Source organism: Phocoena sinus, chromosome 1 (assembly GCF_008692025.1).
Source record: "Phocoena sinus isolate mPhoSin1 chromosome 1, mPhoSin1.pri, whole genome shotgun sequence".
Classification (NCBI taxonomy): Eukaryota; Metazoa; Chordata; class Mammalia; order Artiodactyla; family Phocoenidae; genus Phocoena; species Phocoena sinus.
This window is the reverse complement of record NC_045763.1, coordinates 33,472,834-33,498,279: the sequence shown is the minus strand read 5'-3', so window position 1 is coordinate 33,498,279 and position 25,446 is coordinate 33,472,834. Positions and strand designations below refer to the sequence as shown.

Here is a 25,446-nt window from a genome sequence, read left to right as displayed (position 1 = left end):
GAAGCATGTCTGGGTAGGACTGCCTCTTTCTTCCGTGCTCGCCCTGCCTCTGCCCTAGCGCAGTGGCAGGTGGGAGGTTGCAGTTAGGAGAGTGCCCAGCTGTCTTGACAGGAGAAAGTACTGAAACAGAGAAATACATAGGTGGGACCCTGAGGTCCTTTGCATGTTTTTCTTTATTCTAGTTTTCTTCTATTTTCACTACTTTCTTTGAGCCTGAGTGTTGATGTAGAAGATAACAAAGGGACTCTAAGGCCCAGAACGGAAGGCAAGGCAAGTGACTGGTGGTTTGACCATTCTAAGTCCAAAGCCAAACACACACAAGCACTAATATTGCCAGAGACCCCAGCTCCATACACAGAGCATGTAAGAGGTACCAAGAATATGTAAGGCAACCAAGGACCGAAAATGAAAGTACATACATCTGGAAAATTGCTTAGATCTTCTTTTCAGCATACAGAAGACAAAGTGCAAGTTCTGTGCCTTGGCTGGTCTGGGCTGTTCTCCCAGCAGGCTGCGTTCCCAGAGCTTTGGTCATGCAGTTTGGGCTGGCAGCAGCTGGGTACAGCCACCCTCTACCCCCTCCCACGGTGTTTCACAGCTTAGCAGCTGGGAATCCTGTAGAGACCAGAGCCAGGGTATGAAAGACGAGGAGAGCACTGTTGTCTGACTTCTCTACCCTGGATACTCTATAAGCTGCTTTGATTCTTTGTCTCCTGCAGTTTGTATTTACTTGAACAAGAATGGCAGCACAGGCCCCCACTTAGATAAGAAGAAGGTCCAGCAGCTCCCTGACCATTTTGGGCCAGCCCAAGCCTCCGTGGTGTTGCAGCAGGCTGTGCAGGCTTGCATCGACTGTGCTTATCACCAGAAAACCGTCTTCGGCTTCCTCAAACAGGGTCACGGTGGTGCAGTTATCTCAGGTAAGCGCCCCTGGGCTGGTATGGCTCCTAGTCAGAGGAGCCGGGCCTTTTCAACTGGCTGATTTCTAGCAAGGCATCCTGGTTTCTATTTCACACCTGTAGGCTCTGGAGAAATATGAAAGTATTCCATTTCTCAGAGAGTCCTCATTTTCAACTCCCAGAGCCCCTCCAGGTCTTCTGCATATCGCTGCCAAGTAGAATACCCACGCAGACTCTGTCTTCCTGCCTAGCCTCTCCCATACAGAAAATATATGGCTGCGTTGCTTTAAAGATGATCACAAGAAAAAATCCAGAGGAGGCTGTATTGTGGAAACAGTAGAGTTTCTCCAGACTGCCATAGCCTCCTAGCTGGCTTCAGGGACCCACAGAACTCTGCACTCATTCTTTTGACTCCTTAGCTTCCCAGTCCTAAGCCAGCCCTGATACAGGGGAATTGAATCTCAGGGCAGAGTGGGAAGAATCGTCCCTCTCTTTCCTGCTATGAGAGTTTGAGTCAGTTGCACCGAGTATGGTTTTTTGGTTCGTTTGTTTTCACTGAGAATAGTCACTTTTTCTGCTGTGCCCTGCTCTGTTTCAGTTTTCCTAAGTCCAAAACCCCATTCTTACCCACCAAACCTGTGAAGACTTGATCTAGAGCCTTTCAATCTTTATTTTTTTTTAATAAATTTATTTATTTTATTTATTTATTTTTGGCTGCGTTGGGTCTTCATTGCTGCATGTGGGCTTTCTCTAGTTGCGGCGAGCGGGGGCTACTCTTCCTTGCGGTGCACGGGCTTCTCACTGCGGTGGCTTCTCTTGTTGCGGAGCACGGGTTCTAGGCATGCGGGCTTCAGTAGCTGTGGCTCTCAGGCTCTAGAGCACAGGCTCAGTAGTTGTGGCGCACGGGCTTAGTTGCTCCGCGGCATGTGGGATCTTCCCGGACCAGGGCTCTCACCCGTGAGAGAGTGAGATTGGCAGGCGGATTCTTAATTGGCAGGCGGATTCTTAACCACTGCGCCACCAGGGAAGCCCCAGCCTTTCGGTCTTAACTGTACACTACTCCGTAATCTCCTGCCCCTGCCCTCTAACTAGTTGCAGTATCCAGCCTCAGGAAACCCAGCTGACGTGGAAGACCCCATAAATACCACCTTTTAGCAGACATTCATTGAGTCCTTACTCTGTGTTAGAGGTTATTGCCAGACACTGGCCAGGGGAAGGGAAGAAAAGAAGATGACATGTTCAGGCTCTGCCCTGATGGAAAAGAAAGACTAGCTCACAGCTAACTGTGGGAGGTGTTATATAATATGTGAGAAATGCATGCAGGGTGGTGTGGGAGCCCGGACGAGGGAGTAATTGGCTGCATGGAGGATGGGGGCAGGCAGGGAAGGAATTGCTATAAAAGGCTGAAAACTGCATGGGAAATCAAGCCTCCCTTTCCTTCTGAGGCTGAGGCCTCTGCCTGGCCTCTCCTTTGCTTCTGTGCAGCAGTCTACAGGAACCCGGCTTTCTTTACCACTTTTCTTTAGCAGCTCTCACCCACACCTTCTCTAGGGTTCTTCCTCTGCCCCAAAATTGGTTCCTGAGAATGACCTATCTCCCCATTTCCTTCCTGCCCTCAGAGACAGATGTAGAGGCCTTTTGCTTGTTAAGGATTATACAGATACATTTTGAATAGAAATAGGTGGGGACCTGAAAAGAAAAACAGGCATGGAATAGTTCCAAATGTTGCCGAACTTCTAGTTGCCCTCATCCAGATCAGATTGTACGCCTCAGCCACTGCTGGCAATAGCTGTATTCTCCTCTTCCGCCCAGCTTCTCTGTTCTTGGGCAATTCTTATGGAAATGGAACCCCAAACGAACAGATTTCCTGGGGGAGGCCCAGCCAACTGATGGAGCAGATAGAATTATGTTCACAGTTGTTTCACAGGCTAAGTAAAATCATTCCAGAGTCCCAGGTGCAACAGACCTGCCCTGGCCACTCCCATCATTGCAAGCCCTGGAGTTGGAGGCAAAAATCAAACCCTCAAGGGAGGGAGGGGAGGGGAAGGAGGGGAGGAAACCTGGGCACCGATTGCCTCTGTGTAACCAGGGAAGCCTGAGGCAAGCAGTGGGCTGGACTCCTCCTGCCCTGCCTGCGCTGCTGAGCTGAGGAACTGACGCGCTCAGCCCTGTCCGCTTAACTCCACAGCCGTGTTTGACCGTGAGCAGCACACCCTCAACCTCCCAGCCGTCAACAGCATCACCTACGTCCTCCGCTTCCTGGAGAAACTCTGCCACAACCTTCGCAGTGACAATCTGTTTGGCAACCAGCCCTTTACACAGACTCACTTGTCACTCACCACCACAGAGTACAGCCACAGCCACGACAGGTACCTACCAGGTAGGAGCTGGGACGGGGTCTGGGCTAAGAAAGGGGGGCAGGGTAGTAGCAGTAGCAGCAGCAGCGAGGGCCCAGGGCCAGCCCTCAGACCTGCTAGCCTGGCACCTACTACCCCAAGATCTGGTTTTCCGTCCCTTAACTTTGCCGTGTCTGGCTGGCACTTTTTGGTCTCCTCTCATCTTTACTGTCTCTTCAGGACCTTGTCTGGTATCTTTAGGATTAACCCTCTTTCCTCTGGATTTTTATCCCTAAAAAAATGGTGGTTCATGATTCTCCTGAATCTGCATGTGGAGCCACCGTGAAGTCGTGGGACATCTCCCCGTGTGAATCTGGCAGCAAAGGCCTAACACAGAACTCCCTCGCCAGCGGGAAGGTTTAGTCTCAGGCTGCAGATTGAGAAATTTGCTCCCGGTGATTGGCCATCCACTCTTTCCTTTGGCACATGGCCATAACTCCTCCAGCGCCGCCAGTCGAGCAAGTCAATTCAAGTTCCTGCTGTTTCTAACTAGGCTGGAAAATAACTTTCTTAGTTAACATACCAGACCCACAACGGGAAAGCGGATGCCACGTGGCCGGATCAGTGACTAAGCACTTCTGAGAGAGGTTTGAGTGAATGGAACTCAGCATCTCTAATCTGGAGCACAGGACACAGAACAACAGGGAGGGAAGGGAAGCTTGGCCTTAAACGTAGCAAGGTAGGTCATTATGGGAGAGGGAGGAAAGGCTCTTTAAGAGTCCCCTGGACCTTGTCCTGGCCAAAGGAATAGAGAGGCAGTGCTGTCAGCACTTGGGCTGTGCTGCCTGGTGACGGGGGAGCCTAACTCCAAGAGGTGGTCCCTTCTGACCTGCACAAGTCTTGTTCCCACACTGTCTTCCCTGTTGTCTTTTCATCATTGTCAGAATCACTCCTGATAAAAGTGCCGCTTGTGGAAGAATGTGCTGGGGAAGTGACTGTTCACCCGTCACCCGCCATCCATCGCCTCTATCTGTACTGCTGCACCCAAAGGAGAATTGCTTGTATGACTTGCAGGCAGGGCAGAAAGATGCCTGAATTTCAGACGCTCCTTCTGGGGTCCCCACCATCTGGTCCTTGCAAACATATCTGTGACCCTCTCACTGACCCTTTTCTTCAGAGGGAACTTCTCATCTGACCTACTCTAGATTGCTTTCTTTCAGCGTCACACTCTCTGAGAACAGAAAAGGGCATTCTTACCTGTAGTTAGTATATTGCCCTGGGAGTCTGGGCTGGGCGCGGTGGAGTCGGTGCACACAAAGGCAGGTTGTTACATATCCCCTGTTGCTGGCATTCAGGAACTCTGAGCTGCACTTCAATAATTAAAATTAGCCCTACCTGAGATTCTGGAAGAATGGATACACGAGAGAGGGTAGCATGTCCATGAGCGTAGCTGCTAGTCTAAAGAGAGATTTCTCAAAGAAATAGGAACTCAGAATTCTTTTTTTTTTTTAAGCATTTCTTCTTTTTTTTTTTAAAGTAATTTATTTATTTATTTTATTTTTGGCTGCGTTGGGTCTTCGTTGCTGCGCACAGGCTTTCTCTAGTTGTGGTAAGCGGGAGCTACTGTTCGTTGCGGTGCGCGGGCTTCTCATTGCGGTGGCTTCTCTTGTTGTGGAGCACTGGCTCTAGGCACGTGGGCTTCAGTAGTTATGGCATGCGGGCTCAGTAGTTGGGGCTTGCGGGCTCTACAGCGCAGGCTCAGTAGTTGTGGCGCATGGGCTTAGTTGCTCCGCGGCATGTGGGATCTTCCCGGACCAGGGCTCGAACCTGTGTCCCCTGAGTTGGCAGGCGGATTCTTAACCACTGCGCCACCGGGGAAGCCCCAGAATTCTTAAATGCAATAACACCGCTAACAACCAAGAGAAACGCACTGGTAGCAGCATGCAGAGGCTGGTAGGGGTGTACATCATGGGCCTGCAGTCGTGATGATAGTTTGGGATTGGGGCGTGTCACCTTTCCTGGGAATTCTGTTCCAGTTTGCATCTCTCTGATTCAACTACCAGACAAGAGGAAGCAGGCTTTAGCCACTCTTCCTTCTTGCCTCACCAGCTAAGAAGAGACAAAGACCAGGGTTATCACCTTCTGCATTGGCTGCCCCCCTTCCCTTCCCTCTTTTTCATACAGATTCAGCCAGCTCTCTGTGCTCTCCTATGATCTCTAACCTCTGTTTCTCGTAGTGGGTGCTCAGCAGTTTGGCTGCTCTCACCCTAGTCTCTGTTTGCTTCCCTGAGATGTTTTAACTCTGCCCAGACAAACTAGACCTTTGCCGAGATTTCTAACTCTTCTGTGCTCCCTCGCTTATCTTTTCTGCCTGCCTACCTCCCTCCCTCCCTGCCTTACTGACCCTTTGCTCCACCTCTGATCATTTTTCATTTCCTACAGTTTTCCGATTAGTTACTCAGACCTCTGCCAAAGAGCTTGATGTGCATAAGGGCTTTCTTTTGCTTTGCCCCTTGGATCTGGTGTTTATTACTCCCACCCTTCTGCCTGGCTGCACGCTTCTGCTAGTTCCACATCTGAAGATACCACCTCTCTTATCCAGGAGCTCACCAGCCCCCTCTTTCTTCCCTACAGCCCCGTCTCCACACTACCCTACCCATTTCTGAGTAGGGTAACTGACTACACATTTCCAATATAGCAAATAGTCACCAAGTGTACATGCCATTTGGCTTCCTTACCTAAGCTGAGACTTAGTTTTTTCCTCCAGTGTTTTATTTTGAAAAATGTCAAAACTTGAGAGAAGTTGTACAGTGAGCAGCCGTGTGCTCTTCACCTGGATTTGCCACTTAGCTTTCTGCAGTATTTACTTTATCTGTTTCTCTAAGTATATATACATGTGTGCGTTTCTGTATATTTTTTGTTTGTTTACTGAACCATTTGAGAGTTAAGTGCAGATGAGAGACTTGATCCTTAAACACTTTTGTATGTATCTCCTAAGAACAAGGAACACAATACTATTATCATTCTCGAGAAGTTTAATAAAATCTACTAACTGATATATATAGTCCATATTCAGATTTCCCCAGTTGTCCCAGTAATGTCCTTTGTAGCTTTTTTTTTTTTTCCTAATCCAAGATCCAGTGAAGGGTAATCCACTGCATTTAGTTATCCTGTCTCTTTAGTTTTCTTTTATCTAGAGCAGTTTTCCAGCCTTTTTAATCTACCTTCCATGATATGACATTGGCATTTTGAAGAATTCAGGCCAGTTGTTTTGGTTCAGATCATCAAACATTTGTCAAATACTTACTCTGTGCTAGATCCTATACTGGGCTCTGGAGAGACAGAGAGAAAACAGACTCAATCCCTACTCTAAAAGAGTTCCCAGCTCAGAGAGGAGATACAGGTAAACATGTATGTGGTAAGAGCATGGAACCAAAGGTACTCTGGCCCAGCCAGGAGTGACGAGCTGGGAGTATGGTGAAAGAAGAGGTCAGGGAAGGATCCCTCAGGGAGGCAATGGCAGCTCAGAGTCCCTTAAGAACTACACACGTGGCTGGATCAAGTACCAGGCCTATAAAGATTAAGTGAGAAGGAGCTCTTTCTGGTCCTCTAAAAACTAATGGTATTAAACAGGAGATTGTATTAATTTAGCTGATCCCAGTGACTATTAATGTTAGCTGTAGTTGAAATCCACCTGGCATTCACCTCTGGGCCTGCTGGTTCCTCTCTGCTGAAGGAAGTGGTTCGTTTGTCCCATGACAGTGAGTTCCTCGTGCCTGTCTTTCCAGTTCCATCCAGGTCTTCTAAGCTGGTTATAAAGTGGTTCTCCTGACAAAACCCCAAAAATCACGGAACAAAAGCCAGATAAGAACTCATAATTTCTTAGGATGCCCCTTCATTCCCACACAAGGTTTCCTCATAGAACTGTCAGAGTTTTAAGAACACTCAAATGTTTATAATTAATTGAAACTGTAGTGATTCCATTATTCGGTCAGACAGTCAGTCAACCCAGTATTTATTGACAACTCTGATTTGGGTATAGAGGGTTCCATTGTAAACTAGGAGTCAAGGTCGTTACACCCACAGAGCTTACAGCCTGGTAAACAATATGAACAAATAAGCAAACAAATTAATTCATGGTGATGAGTGCTTTGATGGAACAAGTTCAGAGTTCCAGAGTTCAAACCCGGTGTGTCAGGGAAGACCTTCCAGAAGAAATGATACATACACTTGGACCTGAAGGAGTAGGATAATGAGGTACAGGTGCCACAGACCCAAAGAGATGGAAGAGGGGATGATGAAGAATGTTCTTGTTGACTGAGCGTGTGAGACTGTGAGGGGCAAGAGGAAACCTGACTTGTTTCAGAAATACAGTGTAGAAAAGAAGAATGTGAGCAGTGCGGCTGGAGTGGTAGCAAAGGCCCAGGCAGAAAAGGTCTAATTGACCAGGTTACAGACTTTATGTCCTTGAGCAGTGAGGACCCATTGAAGTATTTAAAGCCGTGACTGTGTTACGGAAATAACATAATCAGATTTGTGTTTTCAAAAGCTCACTCAGGGCACTTACTGTGTGGGAGAATAGTTGGAGTAGAGCAAGAGGTAGGCCGGGGGACCAGTTGGAGGTTTTTGAATTCTGCAGGGTCTCCTAGATTTGGGGATTGTCCTTTCCTTTGATATCCAAATCTAAATAAAATTAAATGACACCCCCCCCGCCCATCCCCCATAACCCAGGATGAGGTTACGTTTTCCTCGTAGTAGTGCATGCTTCTGGCTCAGAATCCCTGCTTCTGAGTCGGTTCTTAATCCCTTTTTCCCCTGTCAGTTCCCGTAGTTGATGGTCTCTCCTGCAGTGCTTTTTGCCCAGCAGTTTGATCCAGCTCCTCATCCTTCATTTCCCTAAGGAAAAACCAACACAAGTCTGTTAGGTGTGCTAGACTTGTACTGAAGTCGTGGGTAGAAAGAAGGATACGTACCACAAAGGAAAGGAAGCAGTTTTAACCTTTTTGTTTTAGTGTTTATCAGATGCTACAGCAAATACCTGACTGGCCTCTTTCACCTTAGGCCTCCGCCTATTGCCATTTTCTGCGACCCATTCTAGATTTGGAGGAATTCCCTTTGCCCTCTGGTTTCTCTGTTCCCTCCATCCCATACCTCCTCCCTTCCAAGCTATCAACAGGCAACTCCAAACTAATTTATGGTGCAAAATAATTTTGTTTGCTTTTGTCTCAGCTTTCCCCTTCTACACAATGCCCAGACCTTGCCTTTCATACCAAAAGAACCATTAGTGTAATTATCTAAAAGAAAGTACTAGCTAGCCTAGATCTATACTTTCAGCAACTCAAAGAACAAAGGGAAAAGCTGTGGGTGGAGAGATTTGTTCCATCTGTTCTATGTTCCCTTTTTCCTTTTTTCTGCCTTCCTGTGGATTAATCCAGTTTTTTAATGATTCTGTTCTATTTCTTTTGTTAGTTTGTCAGCTATAATTCTTTGTTTTGTTATTTTAGTGGCTGCTTTAGTTTGTATTATACATTTGTTTTAACATATCACCATCTGCTTTAAAGTAATAATCATCTCCCTTTACGTATAGTATAAGAACCTTAAAACAGTATGCTTCTCACCTCCTGGCCTTTATGCTATTGTTATTATCCATTTACTTCTACGTATTTTATAAATCCCACTTTACATTGTGACTGTTTTACTTTAAACAGGTCTTTACCTTTGAAAGATTTTTTTCAAATAAGAAAAAATTGTTTTATATTTACCCTTTTATAGTTACCATTTCTGCTACTCTTCATTCTTCAGTGTAGAGCCATTTCATACCATCATCTTCTCTCTGCCTAAAGGGCTTTCTGTAACATTTCTCGTAGTCACGTCTACTGTCGTTGAGTTCTTCCAGCTTTTGTTGCTTTGAAAAAGGTCTTTTTTGTCTTTGTTTTCTGTTTGGTTTTTTTTTTTGGTGGTATGTGGGCCTCTCACTGCTGTGGCCTCTCCCGTTGTGGAGCACAGGCTCTGGACGCGCAGGCTCAGCAGCCATGGCTCCCGGGCCCAGCCACTCCGCGGCATGTGACCAGGGCACACGAACCCGTGTCCCCTGCATCGGCAGGTAGTCTCTCAACCACTGCGCCACCAGGGAAGCCCTTGTCTTTGTTTTTGACAGGCACTTGTGTTGAGTTTAGAATTCCAGGTTGACTTTTTTGTTGTTCAGCATGCTGAAGATGTGGCTCTGCTGTCTTCTGGTTAGCGTTGTCTCTGATGAGAAGTCTTCTGTCATTCATATCTTTGGTCTCTTGTATTCATTCGTCTTTTCCCTCCGGATGCTTTTTAGGTTTTCTGTTTATCATTGGTTTTAAGCAATTTGATGATGCTGTACTTTGGTGAGGTTTACTTCATGCCTCTTGCGCTTGGGGTTAACTGAGCTTCTTGGATATGAGGGTTTGTCTTTTACATCAAATTTGAAAAAATTTCTGCCATTCGCTCTTCATATGTATTTTGTCACATCTCCTTTGGGGATGCCAATTAGACATATATTAATCCTCCTGAAATTTTCCCACAGTTTACTGATGCTTTTAAAATATTTTTTAGCCCTTTTTCTATGTTTTACTTTGGATAAACTCTACAAATATGGTTAAGTTAGCTTATCTTTTCTTTGGCAGTGTCTAATCTACTGCTAATCCACCCCATGTATTTTTCATCTCGAACGTATTTTTATTTTTAGAAGTTCAGTATGGGTCTTTTTATGTCTTCAGTGTCTGCTTAACCTACTCGGTCTTTGCTTTACCTTCTTGAACATATGAAGTACAGTTATAATCACCTCTCCAGTACCCTGGCCTATGAACTTCAGCTGCCAAGTTCTACCTGGACTCTCAGCTCCAACTCCTCAACTCAGGGAGATCACTGGGCACTGTCTGATCCTCCCTTTCCTGCACTGTAGCCAGGAAGCTCTCCACACAGTAAGCTGGGAGCAAGCCTAGGGCTCATCTCATTTGTTTCCCTTCTTTCAGGAGTCTCTATCCTGCACTATCTAATGCCCAGTGTCTGAAAACTTATTTTATATATTTTGTCTTTTCTTTTAGTTGTTTGAAGCAGTAGGGTATGTCTGATCCTTAGCTAGCAGTGGAAATCCAGAATGTATCTTGAATCCATGGATATCTTATCATCTCTACTGCCTTCACCATCATCCTCCCTCTCTTGGCCCGAGAGATCCTTTCTGGCCTCTCTGGTCCCCTTACTACCTCTCTTGTTCCTCTCTGGTCCATCATCTACTTCATAGCCCAAATGGTCTTCTTAAAGCATGAATGAGATTATGGCACTCCCTCACTTAAAACTCCTTAGTGGTATTCTAGCGCACTTTTATTATTTATGTGGCTGCGTCGGGTCTTAGTTGCGGCATGCAGGATCTTTGCTGTGGCACGCGGGGTCTTTCACTGCAGCGCGCGGGCTCTTCGTTGTGGCACGCTGGCTTCTCTGCAGTTGTGGCACGTGGGCTCCAGAGTGCACGGGCTCAGTGGTTGAGGCGCGCGGGCTTAGTTGCCCCGCGGCATGTGGGATCTTAGTTCCCCAGCCAGGGATCGAACCTGTTTCCCCTGCATTGGAAGGCAGATTCTTAACCACTGGACCACCAGGGAAGTCCCTCTAATGCACTTTTTTTTTTTTTTTTTGCGGTATGCGGGCCTCTCACTGCTGTGGCCTCTCCCGTTGCGGAGCACAGGCTCCGGACGCGCAGGCTCAGCGGCCATGGCTCACGGGCCCAGCCGCTCCGCGGCATGTGGGATCCTCCAGGACCAGGGCACGAACCCGTGTCCCCTGCATCGGCAGGCGGACTCTCAACCACTGCGCCACCAGGGAAGCCCCCCTCTAGTGCACTTTTAATAAAATCCAGATGTCTTACTTTGGTTTGCAGTGTCCTACATGATCTGGCCCCTGCCTACCTCTCCAAATTCATCTCTTTGTTCCCTACATTTTAGCTACATTGTTTTTCCCCATTTCCCTGAATATTCCAAGCTCAGAAAGACCTCAGGGTCTTTCTGTATGTGACCAGGCAGCAGCCCCTAGCCATTGCACCAGGGAACCTACAGCAGATCCTTTCCTGTGATCTACCCAGACCCATAAAATTCTCTGCATGTGGGGAGTGTCCTGAGTCCTGGACCACATTCTTATCCTTTGTAGTTTTTCTTAGAAATCAACTGTTTAGCTGATGCTTTGGGATGCATTTAGGGCCTCCATTGAACCCTAAAACCAAGCACACTATCTGGCACACCTCCACTTGGACTCTTCTTCAGAGCACAACTTGTCAAGTTGTCAGGGAGGCCTCTCAGGGTCTCCTCCTCTAAAAAGGTCCCCCTGTTATTTTCTGCCTTAATTCCCTATTCCTTTCTTAGGAATACTTACAACAGTTTCTGTTTTTTATGAGCTTGTATTTTGTCATCCTTCCCACTAAATTAAATATTCCATGAGGGGAAGGGTGAAATCTATCTTTTTCACCATTCTCAGTATCCATCACCCTAACTGTCACATAGTAAGTATTTAATAGTATTTGTTGAATGAAAGGATACTTAGTAGAGGATGTGGGACACGTGGTTCAGAGAAGGATATTTTTTTAACATGGGACAGACAAGTCTGTCTTAAGTGTGCGGAAGAACTGTGCTAGCCTCTGAGTCCTGTGTCGGTGTAAGACGTTTCTTAGCTCCACAGCTGTAGTTGTTTCTTGATCATTCAGTTTACCCCCATGAAGGGGAAAGCATGCTTCTGAGTGTAGAGTCCTTGAATCTCAGAAGCAGAAATGGCTCTAGAGATGACCTAGTATCTAGCCCAGCAGACAGTTGCGTTCATCTGACTTCCGCTTAAATACCCCTAATGATATGTTGCTCACAATCACCTTTGGCAATCAGTTTTATTGTTCGATACTTTTGATTACCAAATGCCTTCCTTTTTGAGCTGAAATCTACCTTCTTATAACTCCTACCCCTGCTCTACTCTCTGCCTTCCAAAAAACAAATCTACCTCCAGCCCTCTTCTCTACCCATGACTGCCCTTGGTGTCTTTGTCTCCTCTGACTTTTCTCCAGCCTGTATATGCCCATCCTCTTTCTCCTTTGCCATGAATTCTAGGCCTCTCACCACCGTTCTGGTCATCCTCCACTGGGAACTCTAGTTTTTAAGGTCAGCCTTGCAATGTGATACTCAGAAGATCTGCTTCTCACTGAAAATAGCTGTGTAAGGGCAAGGTCCTTGTCTGGGTTTACCTCTGCATACCCCATACCTAGCACAGTGGCTGGCACACAAAGGGTGCTCAACAAATGTTTGTTGAATGAATGAACGCACTCCCCCCTCATGCTGATTGTTCTCATGTCTCCAGCATTCACTGGTGAATTCACGTTGATCTTGTGAGGTTAAGGGATTTCATCTCCATTTTATAGATGCACTAGCTGAATCCCAGAAAAAACGTGGTGATCATTGACTAATCATCATGCCAGTAATAGAGCTCAAGTGTTCCAGCCCCAACTTCTGATCCCTGGGCCAGTGGTTTCAAAGTTTGTTTTGTTTTAGCAGTAGAACTCCTTTTTTGCAAAGGTAAGATTATATGAAACTCTGGTATATAAAAGCTAAAACCAGAGCTGTTTTGATAGAAGCTGGGATGAGGCCGAGGCTCTACCGAGGAGCTGGGAGTTCTGCAGGGCTCTGTGGAGCACAGTTGGAAAGCACTGCAGTCTTCTGCCCTGGCATCATCCTACTGAAGGCAGCCAGGGCCTCATTTGATCAGCCTTAAGCTGACTAGGACCTCTCAGGGCCTTGGGCATGATGCTTCATTTTTCCTCTTCATCCCATTAGGATAAGATGTAATGACCTTGCCTGGTCCAGGTGCCACCAGTCCAGATCTTCAGACCTCTCAACCAGAATCCAGATTTCTTTTACCATCCTTAGCATTGCCAAGAGAAGAGACACTTGCTGATTTTGCATCAGCATCTGGTGAACCCCTGGCGTTGTCATCATAATTATTCTTCACATCTGTTAGCTCACGTGAAGTAGGTCTTTGCCGAGTAAAATGAGTACTAGAAAGGTGAGGTCATTGCTGTGCTGATAAATACAGCAACTAGAGTTCATTTTTTTCTTGAGCTACTGCAGAGAACTTCGGTTTACACTCTAACTCGGAATGAAGAATAAAATACAACTCCCCACCTTTGTAAAGTCCATCCCATTCTGTTTTCTCCTTTGATGTTCTCAGCATGACAAAGGGTGAGTTTTCCCCATTTTACAGATGAGGAAACTAGTACTCAGGAAAGACAGATCTCTTGCCTTGAATCACATACCTAGTGAGAGGCAGGAGCCCAGAAGTAGAACCCAGGCATCCTGTTTCCTGGATTGGATTCCTGTCCTTGTCTCAAAGTGGGACATTGCTATAATCGTCTCTCCTGGAAAATAGGAATCTGAAACCTCATCTGCAGAAATGGGGTGGGATATGGTTTAGGTATCCTAGACCGCCTCAGAGACTTCTCTCTTCAGAACCATTTCTAGGAAAGGGCTTCATCCGTTAAATTTCCTGAGATATGGATGAATAGCTGTCTCATGCTAGATTTGACTGTAATCCCATGGTTTACCAAGCAATTTTAGGTGAGAATTAGAAAGTAGTCCTAAAATCCTAAACCATCTTGCCAAAGAGGTCTTAATGTATACCAGACAATTTCCTTGAATTTAGCGTTCATCAGAGGCCCTGTATGAATCCCAAGCATTACCTAAACACCTAATCTCTAAGAAAAACCACAAAGGACAGTGTGATGTGGTCCAGGACCCAAGACATCCCCCATAAGCAGAGAAGGCAGTGGCCAGAGGATCTGACTTGGTATGGGTAGAACCCAACCATGAGAGAGAGTCTGCTTCAGGTTCTATAGTGCAAGGATTAGGGGCTGCTGCGTGGAGTTGGGCCGTGGCCTGGGTGTAGAAGTGTCAGGATGAGGTTCCCTTTACGAAGGCTTTCCTAGCCATTCTCTTTTGATGTTCACAAACCCCTTGGGAGAAAGGGGCCTCCCATGCTATAGGTTAGGAGACTGAGGTCCTGAGGGAAGCACCTTGTCTGCTGAGTGGCAGAGTCAAATTCTAACCCAGATTCTGTGCTCCGTGCCCATGCTCTCACTACTGTACAACCCCAGCTTCCTTGGAATGTTTCCATAACACAAGGCAAATATGAAAGGAGGGAGGAAACATAGGAGCAGATCCTTTGCAGACAGGCCTTTAGCCAGGCATCCAGAAGCATTTCTGAGGTGTCCTGCTGGCTAAGAGGGTCAGCTTCTAAAGTGCCCTCCTCTAAGCAAATGTGTCTCTTCTTCAGCACCCCTATTCCCTGCTCTAGCATCTTGTGTTAGGGCAGACTCTTCCCAGAATAGCTTTCTTTTTTTTTTTTTTTTTTTTAAGGTTCTCCTTGTCAGAAAAAGCCTAAGACATCCAAACCAGAAGAAAACTCAGAGACCATCTAGTCTAAAAGGAAGTCTCTGAGGAGATCCATGTCCAGAGAGTGGCATTGGGCTTGACTAAGGCCACCTAGTGAGAGCCAGAGCCATGACTGGTACACAGGCACCCTGTGACCCAGCCCAGGGCTCTCTGCTTTGCTGCCTCTTACTCCACCCAAACAGATTCCTGGGAGCCAGCGCCCTGGCAGTCCTTTCAGGCTAGTCCCTGCTGTTAACTCCGGTTTTACTGTTTTCCAGGTGAGACCTTTGCCCTGGGAAATAGTCTGGGCCGGTCCTTGGAGCCACACTCAGACTCAATGGACTCCACCTTGAATCCCACCAACCTTGTCAGCACCTCCCAAAATCTTCGAAACCCTGGGTACCGGCCTTTGCTTCCATCCTGTGGCCTCCCATTGGGCACTGCCTCGGCTGTGCGCAGGTTCTGCTCCAGGGGTAAGCTTTTCAGAGTTCTGGCTCTCCTGCCCTCTCTCATTCTTTCCTTCTTCCCTTCCTGAACCCTGGGAGGCCAGAAAGGACTTAACTCTGTTGCCTGCTGCCTGGAGGTTGGACTGGGGTCTGGGCTACCATTGTGCCTGACTAGGCCCCTGGGGAGCAATTGAAGCTCTGGGATTAGCTTGAGAATAACAGAAACTAAGAGCCAGCGGCCTAGAGCCAAAGGGGCAGGGAAGGAGTCCTTCATTCATTCATGAGCTATTTATTTGAACACCGTCTGTGTTTGTCATGGGGACGCAAAAATCAATCACTTCTTGTCCTTAAAGAACTCAAAGTCTTGTGGGAGAGACAAACACTTAAATAGATAACTTGAAAACAACATCTTGAGTGTGGCTAAAGAGATATACTTTGAGTTGCATGAAAGCTGCAAGAAGGAACACCTAACCCAAGCTTGGTATCCAGGGGAAGCTTCCTTGAGAAAGTGTCTGACATTTTAAATGTTGACTATATTAATGTATTAGGAGTGGTAGGCGGGGGAGAGCTTTCCAGGGAAGAGAGTACAGCATGGACAAGGGCAAAGGGATAAGAACTAACACAGATTGTACCAGCAACTACACGCAGTTTGGTATTGCTGAAAAACAAAATGTAATTCTGGGACTTCAAAGGGAAAAAAGCCTGCAAGCGTCAGGGGTTGTATCATAGAGGACCTTAAATGCCACGTTAAAGAGTTTGGAGTTGATCTTGTAGGTAATGCGAAGCTCTGCAGACTTTTACTTAGAGGCAAGACCTAAACAGGTTTGTGTTTCCAGTAGATCATTGACTACTGTGTTGTGGATGGAGCTGAGGCAGGACAAGAGTAGAGAGACCGCTTAGGAGGTTACTTAGGTTTCTGGCCAGACCAGAAATGATAAAGGCCTAGATTAGGGCAGTGGTAGAAGGTTTGTAGAAGAGAGAATAGATTTGAAAACTCTTCATGAGGTAAGTTGAGTCAGATTCAAGGGTTGTGAGGAAGGAGTGGGAATGTCTCCCAGGTTTCTAGAAGGGGTGACTGGATAGATGGTGGTGCCATTCACTGAGAGAGGGAACCAACCATAGAAGAGAAAGAAGGGGAGGGAGCCCGTGGGTCATCTAGGTGATACCCAGCAGGCAGTGGTTGTGCGGGTCTGATCCTCAGGGAAGAAGACTGAGCTGAAGTTAAATATTTGGGAGTCATCAGCAAATAGATGGAAGTTGAAGTTGTAGGGTGAATGACCCCCAACTCCCAGGAGTATGTCTAGAATGAAAAGAACAGTTGACCAAAGAAGGAGTTCTGGGGACCAACGAAGTTCAGGAGGAGGGAACAGGAAGAGGATCCCACCAAGGGGACAAAGGAGTAGTCAAATGTGAGGAAAAACATAAGAATTTGATACTGTGGTGGCCGGGAGTACAGAGAGTGTTTGAAGACGAGTACAACCCAAAAAGGTTGGGTAAGATAGGACTGAGAAGTATCTTCTGGATATGGTGATTAGTGAGTAACTGCTGATCTTAGTAAGAGCAGCTTCAGTGGTGCTGGAGGGTGGTGAGGGCAGATTGCAGTGGGTGGGGATGGCAAGGAGAGTTTGATGAGAAAAAAGGAGGTGACCTTCAAAAGAAGGTCTTCTAGAGTGGGTGCACGCTGGGCATGTTTATCAGCAGACAACTTGAGCCTTCCAAGAAGAAGAAATTCAGAATACAGGAAAGAGGAGAAAGTAAGGCCTTGTGGGTGGTAGAAAGGATTAGGGACCAGTCTTAAGACAGAAGGAGGCACACCTTGTTCCCTGAGACCGGAGGGAAAATTGGCTGTGGCCATGAGGGAATGGAGAGAGGGCTGAGTAGGGGAGGGCTCCAGAGTGCCAGGAGATTGGACCAGCCATAAAGAAGACAGGAGGAAATGGGTCAAGGAGGAGGGGATGGTTTGCAGGAAACACGAAGGTCCAGCGCTGCTTGGAGCTTGGAGGCTAGTTTGCCAGTTTACAAGAGCTATGGTTTTCTGGTGTGGTTCTTAGAAACCTAGATGTGGGGTGAAAAAAGACAGTTTGAGAGGTAAGTTTTTATGTTGAGCTAGCAGAGCAGGAGGGGGCGGGGAGCGGGAGAGCAGGTACTCAGTGGAGCTGGAAGAAGAGGAGTTTAGATCATCAACACTGGATCTGGGCAGGGTGGGGAAGAAGCAAGGCTGAGAGAAGGCTGAAGGATGGGGAGACTATAAGTTTGATGTGCTAAAAAGGTCTTTGTGACGTAATGCTTATGGGGACATAGGTCCCCCAAGAGACCTGAAAAGGTGGGATGTTGGGGTCAGAGAGGGGGATGTTTAAAATTCCTAAGTGGATTTGTTCCAAGAGATGCAAGAACCAGACAGTAACCTTGGCAGTAAGCATTTGAAGTACAGTGGAGATGAAAGTCTCTGGAGGCAAGGCAGCTGTTGGATGGATTGCCTCTGAGGATTATGGCAGGAATTGGGGTGGAACAGAAGGTAGTGAGTTAAGTACCCAAAAGTCTTCATTTAACAAAGAGCAGAAACCCAGAGATCTGCAGATGAAAGTGATCCGGAAGAGCAGACGGTCGGTACATGTCTGGCCTCTGAAGGACACGAGCTTCCGTCGGAAGATGGTCTAAAAGCAGCAGTGGGGAGACAGGAGAATGCCATTTCCACACCCACTGTGGCCTCCCCCAGTCCAGGGATGGATGAGGTGTGAAAGAATAAGACGACTCCAGTAAGCAAGGCCTGCAGTGGCAGAGGGGGTTCTCAGGATGGCCGAGACAGGGAGAGAAGCCTGGGATGCCCCTCCCGACCCTAACCCCAGCAGGGCCCCACGGGGAGCAGCGTAAGGAGCTCTGAAGTAGAGGCAGAGCGGAGGGTTGGTGCCCTGCCTTGAGACTTAAGTCACCTCAGCTCTCAGGTCTTCGTGCTCCGCGTACACAAAGTGGAGGTGGTGATACTGACCTGCTCTTTTCTCAGGCGTGTTAAATGGATCAGATGGAAGCAGGGATATGGGGTCATTTTGGAAACTAAATCATTCCCGAGGTGTGAGGGGGTTGCTATTAGTGTTCTCTTCCCCAAAGCCCTGTTTCTGTTAGGAGTACTTCCTTCTTTTTTAACTTCATTTTCTTTATTGAAGTGCAGTTGGTTTACAGTGTAGTGCCAGCCTCTGCTGCACGGCAGGGTGACTCAGTTCTACACGTGTGGGCATTTCTTTTTTAATATAATCTTTCCCATTATGGTTTATCCCAGGATATTGAATAGAGTTCCCTGTGCTCTACAGTAGGACCTTGTTGTTGATCCAACCCTACTGACATATACAGTAGTTGGCGTCTGCTAGTCCCAAACTCCCAGTCCTTCCCTCCCCCGCCCCTCCCCTTGCAACCACAAGTGTGATCTCTGTGTGTGTGAGTCTGTTTCTGTTTTGTAGACGGGCTCATCTGTGCCATATTTTAGATTCCACACGTCCGTGGCATCATACTGATAGGCTGCCTCGCATGGCACTGGCCTCAGATGCCACTGTTGCCTCCCAGGCATCTCCACTCTTCCCTTGGGATACACTGGGAGTCTGTTGGCCAAGTCACAGTCTGAATCTCTCTTGACCCTGAAGGTCCTCATAAAGCTACAAGAGAATTCTCTTTGGTTGGCCCTAGAATTGTTTCTCTCAAAGAATTTAGATGACAAGTCTATGCCCTCCCTTATTTCATTGATCCATATGGCCGGGCCTCAGTTTGTCAGTCTGGCCCCTTGTGGATGCGCCCCACCTTCCTTAGTCATCCTCAGACTGAGACACTCTGCCTTGCATGAAGAGTGACCACCAGCTGTACCCATTGGGTGGAGAGAGAGACCCCTGGTATAGTCTGTCTGCAGGAACGGGCATAGGAAAAGACAGAGACAGGGCACTAACTTCTCTGCTTGCTAGCTGTGTGGTCCTGGGCAAGTCACTTCACTTCTCTGGGCCTCAGTTGCCTCATCTCTAAACTAAAGATGATGATACTTCCTTCAAAAGCTGTTTTAGGGGCTTCCCTGGTGGCGCAGCGGTTGAGAGTCCGCCTGCCGATGCAGGGGACACGGGTTCGTGCCCCGGTCCGGGAAGATCCCACATGCCGCGGAGCGGCTAGGCCCGTGAGCCGTGGCCGCTGAGCCTGCGCGTCCGGAGCCTGTGCTCCACAACGGGAGAGGCCACAGCAGTGAGAGGCCCGCGTGCCGCAAAAAAAAAAAAACAAAAACAAAAACTGTTTTAAGGGTCAAATGAGCTGACGATGCTGGGAGTTCTGGGTGTATCAGGCCACTCTCCGCCACATTCGGTGCATCCCAGACGTCTCTTGCCTGGACTATTATAGTAGCCTTCTTTTCAACTGGTCTCCCTTGCTTCTGTCCTTGCCCCCCTAACGACTGTGATCAACACAGACTCAGAGTATAAGTTGGTTCGTGTCACTCCTCTGCTCAAAACCAACCTTCAGAAAAGCCAGTGGTTTGTCAGTGGCTTACAAGGTCCTCTGTGATGTGCCCTGCCACTCGTCCCGCCCCACCACATACATACATACTCTCAGATGTTATTTCCTGCCATGTTCTCTTCACTCACTCTGCTCCAGCACACTGGCCTCCATGCTGACCCTTAAACATGCCAGTCAGTCTTCTGCTCAAGGTCTCTGCTCAAATGTCATCTCAGAGATGCTCTCCTGACCACTGTATAAATCAGCAACTTCCTGCCTCCTGCCCTCATGGAGTGTATGTTCTAATGGAGTAGGCTAACAGACAAACATGTAAATATATAATAGTGTTATATATGAGTATATATGTGTGTGTATTTATAATATCATTATATAAGTATGTGTATAATTGTGTGTGTGTGTGTGTGTGTGTGTGTGTGTGATTCCTAGCTCCCCTGGGTAGAGGAATTAGCTAAGATGGTCCAAGAAGCTAAGATGGACATATTCATGTGTAGTATCTGCTCCCTGCTCTCCATCATCTGTGCAGTTGGTTTCTGTCTCAGCATCGCAGTGGACTTTCAGGGCAGGGAGAAGTGGCTGGCTCACACAGCCCTCTCCAACTCCCTGTCTACCCCCCCTCTAAAAAGCCTTTGGAATTTCTATGGCGCTAATCACCCTGCTTGCTCCAGCACACCTCTCTCTGGTCTGGTCAGTGCCCAGCTACAAGCTTGAGAGGTAATATGTTCCAGTCTCTTCCCCAGGGAGCAGGAGGGGTGCCAAGCCAAGTGTGCTTCGACTTTTAGACCTGGGGCCCGGAATGAAGGGATATGAGAGAAGATCTTTAGCCTTTGCAAGACATGCTTGAAGAGTAGGGCCTTTCTACTTTCACTGGTGTTTCACCTCTGACAGTTGGCTGTTGACTGGGCATCTCCTGGGTGGTGAGGATACTGACATGAGCAAGGCAGGGTCCCTGCCTCAAGACAGACCTAGTCTGGCGGGGAGACAGAAAAATATACATGGAACCATTACGTAGGATCATTCATTCATTTAGCAAACGTGTTTGAACATCTGCTGTGGCAGAGCGGGCACTCTTTTATGTGCTGTGAAAGGAAAACACTCTCCTGCCTGTCTCCCTACGTTCAGTACTCTGTTCAGCACTGCTTCGCTTCCCCTGCAGACGTGTGGGTTTCCACACACCAAGCAATGCTGCGATGCCAGCTGGGCCTCCTGCAGTTTTACTCAGTTCTGACACTAGCTCCCTGGAGGAAGCGTCAGATCCCACAGGATAAGGGCTCCGTCCCACAAGACTGACCCCCCCACACACATACTTCAGCTGCCAGTTCAAAGTCCATATTGTCACCTGTGCTTCTGACTGACTGGCTCTAAATGAGAGGTTCCTGTGATCCCTTCCACGGGTTTGATTAACCTGCTATAGCATCTCACAGAGCTCAGGAAGACTGTTTACTTGCTAGATAACCAGTTTTTTATTAAAAGGATGCAGTCCAGGAACAGCCCAATGGAAGAGATGCGTAGAGGAAGGTATGGGGGAAGGGGTATGGAGCTTCCGTGCCCTTCCTGGGTACACTGCTTTCCCAGTACCTCCACACGTTCACCAACCCAGAAGCTCTCTGAAGCCCTGTCCTTTGGGCTTTTATGGCGGCTTCATTATATAGGCAAGGTTGCTTCAGTCGTTGGCCGTTGGTGATTGAACTCAATCTCTAGCCCCTCTCCCTTCCCCAGAGGTTGGAGGGTGGGGCTGAAAGTTCCCACCCTCTAGTCACCTGGTTGGTCCCTCTGGCAACTGGCCTCCATCCTTAGGGGCTTTCTAAAAGTCACCTCATTAACATACCCAGGTGTGGATAAAAGGGACTTGCTATGATTAGCAAAAGACACCTTTATTTCTCGGACCACTTAGGAAATTCCTAGAGTTTTAGGAGTTCTGTGCCAGAAAAGGGGATGAAGACAAATACATACGTTTCTTCTTATTAATCAGAGTATCACAAGGACATAGCAGGGAATAGGAGAAGACAGATAAACATAAATGCATGGAATTACTGGAGGTTGTGATATGTGCTGGGGGTGGAGGGAACTAGAGTAACTGGATTGAGAGTGATTATGTGGGGACTGAGTACTTTTATTAGGATATCAGGGAAGGCCTCTCAGAGGAATCAATATTTGAGATGAAACCCAAATGTTGAGAAGGAATGAGGTGTGCAAAGATGTGGGGAAAAGAATTTTAGACAGAGGAAGTTGTGTGTCTGGGTCAAAGAATGAAAGCATGGCTTATTCAGGAGGCAGAAAGAAAGCCAGAGTGTCTGGAACTTGGTGAGTAAAAGATGGGGGGAAGGGGGAGAGGAGATAGAAAGGGCCAGATGATGGGATACCTTCTAGACCATGGTAAGGGGTTCGACTTTATTTCAGGTACGCATTTCGAGGCCATTGCATTTATTAACATGATCCAATTACTTTTTTTTTTTTTTTTTGCGGTACGCGGGCCTCTCACTGTTGTGGCATCTCCCGTTGCGGAGCACAGGCTCCGGACGCGCAGGCTCAGCGGCCATGGCTCACGGGCCCAGTCGCTCCACGGCATGTGGGATCCTCCCGGACTGGGGCCCGAACCCGTGTCCCCTGCATCGGCAGGCAGACTCTCAACCACCGCGCCACCAGGGAAGCCCAATCCAATTACTTTTTAAAGGTTGTTTTGACTGCCTTACGGAGAAAAGATTATTAGAGTGATGTGATGGGGGAAAGTGTCTAGAGATTGAGCTGTAACCAAGAGATCCATGAAATGCTTTGTGAGACCAATTATTTCAGGATTAGACAGGAAAAGTTTCATAAAGGAGCTGATCCTTGAAGGCGACCCTTGCTTAGCTAAGTCAGAGTTTGCCAGAAAAAAAAAAAAGGAGAAATTGAAGGGAGAGAAGGGGGCACATTCCAGGCAGAGGGGATGAAGCACGCCAGAGATCTGTGCAGGTGACGATCATACAGAGCTCAGGTCCCACGGGGGAAATGGGAGGGGCTGTTTCTGAGCCAAGATCGAGATAAAAGCTCTAAGCAGACCACTAAATTAACATTGAGATTCCTGGCAGCCAAGGCAAAACCGTTCTGCCTGCAAGTGTTTGGCTGACTTTGCTACAGCCTTGGAGGAGGCATCACTTTTTTTCCCTTCCTGGGCCCCAAGGACTTGGCTGTAATCTAACCCAGCTCCCGAGGTCTCTCTAGAAATGGTCCCCAGAGCCAAAGCAAAAGCAGCCTCACCTGCCAGCTCCTCCACGCCTGCCCCCAGTCCAGGTCATCCCCTTACTTCACTGCTACCCCTGATTCAGGTCCAGGCAGAATCACAACCTCAGTTTAAAAACCATTTCCAGAATCAGACCTACCCTTAAGATTTGAGTGAAGAGGGTCTCAGGCCTTTGGTCCCTTTGTTGAAAACCCTTCCCTCCCCCGGTTGCCTCTGGTTCCTCTGCTCTGGCACTGCTGAGCCTCAGTGGTCACACAGGGCCATTGGGACAGGCCAAGGAGAGTGCTGGGGAGTTACAGACCAGTCCCCGCCCGTTATGCTGGTGTCCTCCTGTCCTGCAGGGTCGGATCGCCGGGATGCCTCTCGACAGAGTGGCCGGGACCCCTCCTCGTGGACAGTCGAGGACGTGATGCAGTTTGTCCGGGAAGCTGATCCTCAGCTTGGACCCCATGCTGACCTCTTTCGCAAACACGTAGGTGCCCCTGCCTGACCTCTCCTGTGTCCGCTGGGAGTCCTGCTTCTACAACTTATAGACTCTTAAAGGGGCACGAGCTATATACTTGTTCTGGGTCTCTTGAAACTGAGCACAGGTGACACCATACCAACTTAGAGACAGAATCTTGGGCCCCAAACAGCCCTCCCTGGGCACTGAATTCAGCTCACTCCTTTAGTGTAGGATCTGATTCGGCCACACTCCTACTGGGTCCCAGGGACAGGACTGTCCTCTCCTAGGAGCACTTGCTCTCCTAGCTACCTGCTGTGGTCTAAGGCCAAGTTCAAGAGTCTCTTGCCAGGTGGCCCCCAACTCTCCTACCTCATCAGAACCCCATTCTCTACTTTCTCCACTCTGAGCCTCCCCCATCTCTTCAAGTGGCCCTGTGGCCCTGTGGCCAGGGGCTGCTGCTGACCCCCCCTGCAGTGACCACACTCCTCCTCTGGGGCTCAAACCCCCTTCCCTGTAGCCCCTACCGCCTGGCGCTGCTCTGTGCTTTGGGCACTCTCACTGGTCACTTACTCCTTCAGGCCAGGTGGGTTTGGAGGGTGCTCTTAGGTCAGGCCTGAAGGTCTCACAGCTGCTCAGCGAGTGCCTGCTCTGTGCCTGGCTCACACGGAGGGGTCCCTGCTGCTCAGGAAGGAAGGTGACTCACCCGATAGCCCTTGAGGGGCGATACAGAAATAGTCCGTGATGAGTGACAAGTACACTGACTGGGGAGGCCGCCTGGGAGGAGACGGAATTGAGCTGACCTCAGAGGTTTGGGATCCGGGGAGACTGCCTCTCGGGCAGCAGAGAAAGGAGATTCCTATAAACGTGTGTGAAGAGCTTAACCCGGGGAGCGGGGGTGGGGTCAGTAGTAGACGCTGGGGAGGGGTGGCTGGAGACAGAAGCTGGGGAGAACAGGTAGGCTGTAGCATCGCAGCAGGTTCACTGCCACGTGGCTGGCATCTCCCCGGGCGGCCTTTAATCAGAACCTGGGGGGTCGGACCCCCCAGGCCTCTGAGGACGCCTCCCTCCGTCCCCGCAGGAGATCGACGGCAAGGCCCTGCTTCTGCTGCGTAGCGACACGATGATGAAGTACATGGGTCTGAAGCTGGGGCCTGCGCTCAAGCTCTCCTACCACATCGACCGGCTGAAGCAGGGCAAGTTCTGAACAGGGAGACGCAGCCTAGACGACCGAGGGACCGAGCAGAGGGGCCATCCTTCTCCCAGGAAGGAGGGCCATCGGCCCCCTCCCAGGCACCTCAGTGGGGTCCGAGGCTGCCTCAGGACTCCAGGAGGCCGTGTGGAGCTGCAAGCACTGCCCCTCCTGCCATGGTATGTCCTTCCATGAAGGGCCGAGACGGGCACGGGGCCCAGGGTTGCCGCTGCTCTTCCCCTCAGCCCTGCCTCGGCTCTGAGGTCTCCTGTATTTATTGCTCAGGCCTGGCCGGCCTCTCCCCAGGAATTTAGACTGAACGCCTTCCAAGTGATGGAGGAAGGGGCTGACCCCTGAGGCCTCGGAAGACGGGGCCCCGAAGTGACACTCGTGCCCGGTCCCCTCACCACCCGCTGGGCCTGGTGTGGCTCCCCATTACCCCATGGCTCCTGCCTTCTTCTCACGAGATCCGCGGACTCCAAACTCATGGTGCAGACCTCTACCTTTTTTAAGAAAAGATCTTTTCTTATTAATTTATTGTTTCTGGCACTTGGGCAAGCCCTCCAGTTCATACCCCTCTCGCTTCAGACACTGGGTTTCAGGAGGAGGGAGACTGCCCGGCCCCGGCCCCAGACAGGCCCTCTCCAGAGCGGTGTGGCCCCTTTTCAGAGGACATTACCTAGGGTCCCTGTCCCTCTGCCTCTCTTCCTCCACTGGGCCCTCTGCGGCCTCGGCCTCATCTGTGGGAATGGGAGACCCTGCCCTGCACTGTCCCCACCGCAGCTCCCTTGCCCTGGCCAGAATCTCTGCTGAAGAAGGTCGGGCCCAATGATTTTAAGCCAATACGGCCCTAAAATGGATGGGAGAAAGGGGTCTCTAGGCTGGAGTCTGGTTGGACCCACTCCACTGTCCACATGCTTCCTTTGTAAGCAAGTCAGCAGCACAGCTGCCCCCGCTGCCATCTGGACTTATTTTATGTCAATTTGTTTATAAATAAAAAACAATACAGATGCCA

General features: G+C 48.7%; 1 protein-coding gene across 8 annotated transcripts in view; it reads left to right on the top strand.

Annotated features, from left to right (window-relative positions):
* The window catches only part of SCMH1 (Scm polycomb group protein homolog 1), a 193,037-nt gene extending 167,591 nt beyond the window's left edge, over nucleotides 1-25,446 (top strand). For all 8 annotated transcript variants that reach the window (XM_032651177.1, XM_032651191.1, XM_032651217.1 and 5 more), the window contains 5 exons: nucleotides 720-920; nucleotides 3,088-3,279; nucleotides 14,934-15,128; nucleotides 23,139-23,269; nucleotides 24,321-25,446. In XM_032651177.1, coding sequence (XP_032507068.1) covers nucleotides 720-920; nucleotides 3,088-3,279; nucleotides 14,934-15,128; nucleotides 23,139-23,269; nucleotides 24,321-24,446 — 845 coding nt within the window. In that variant the 3' untranslated portion in view covers nucleotides 24,447-25,446. The remainder of the gene's footprint in view (nucleotides 1-719; nucleotides 921-3,087; nucleotides 3,280-14,933; nucleotides 15,129-23,138; nucleotides 23,270-24,320) is intronic.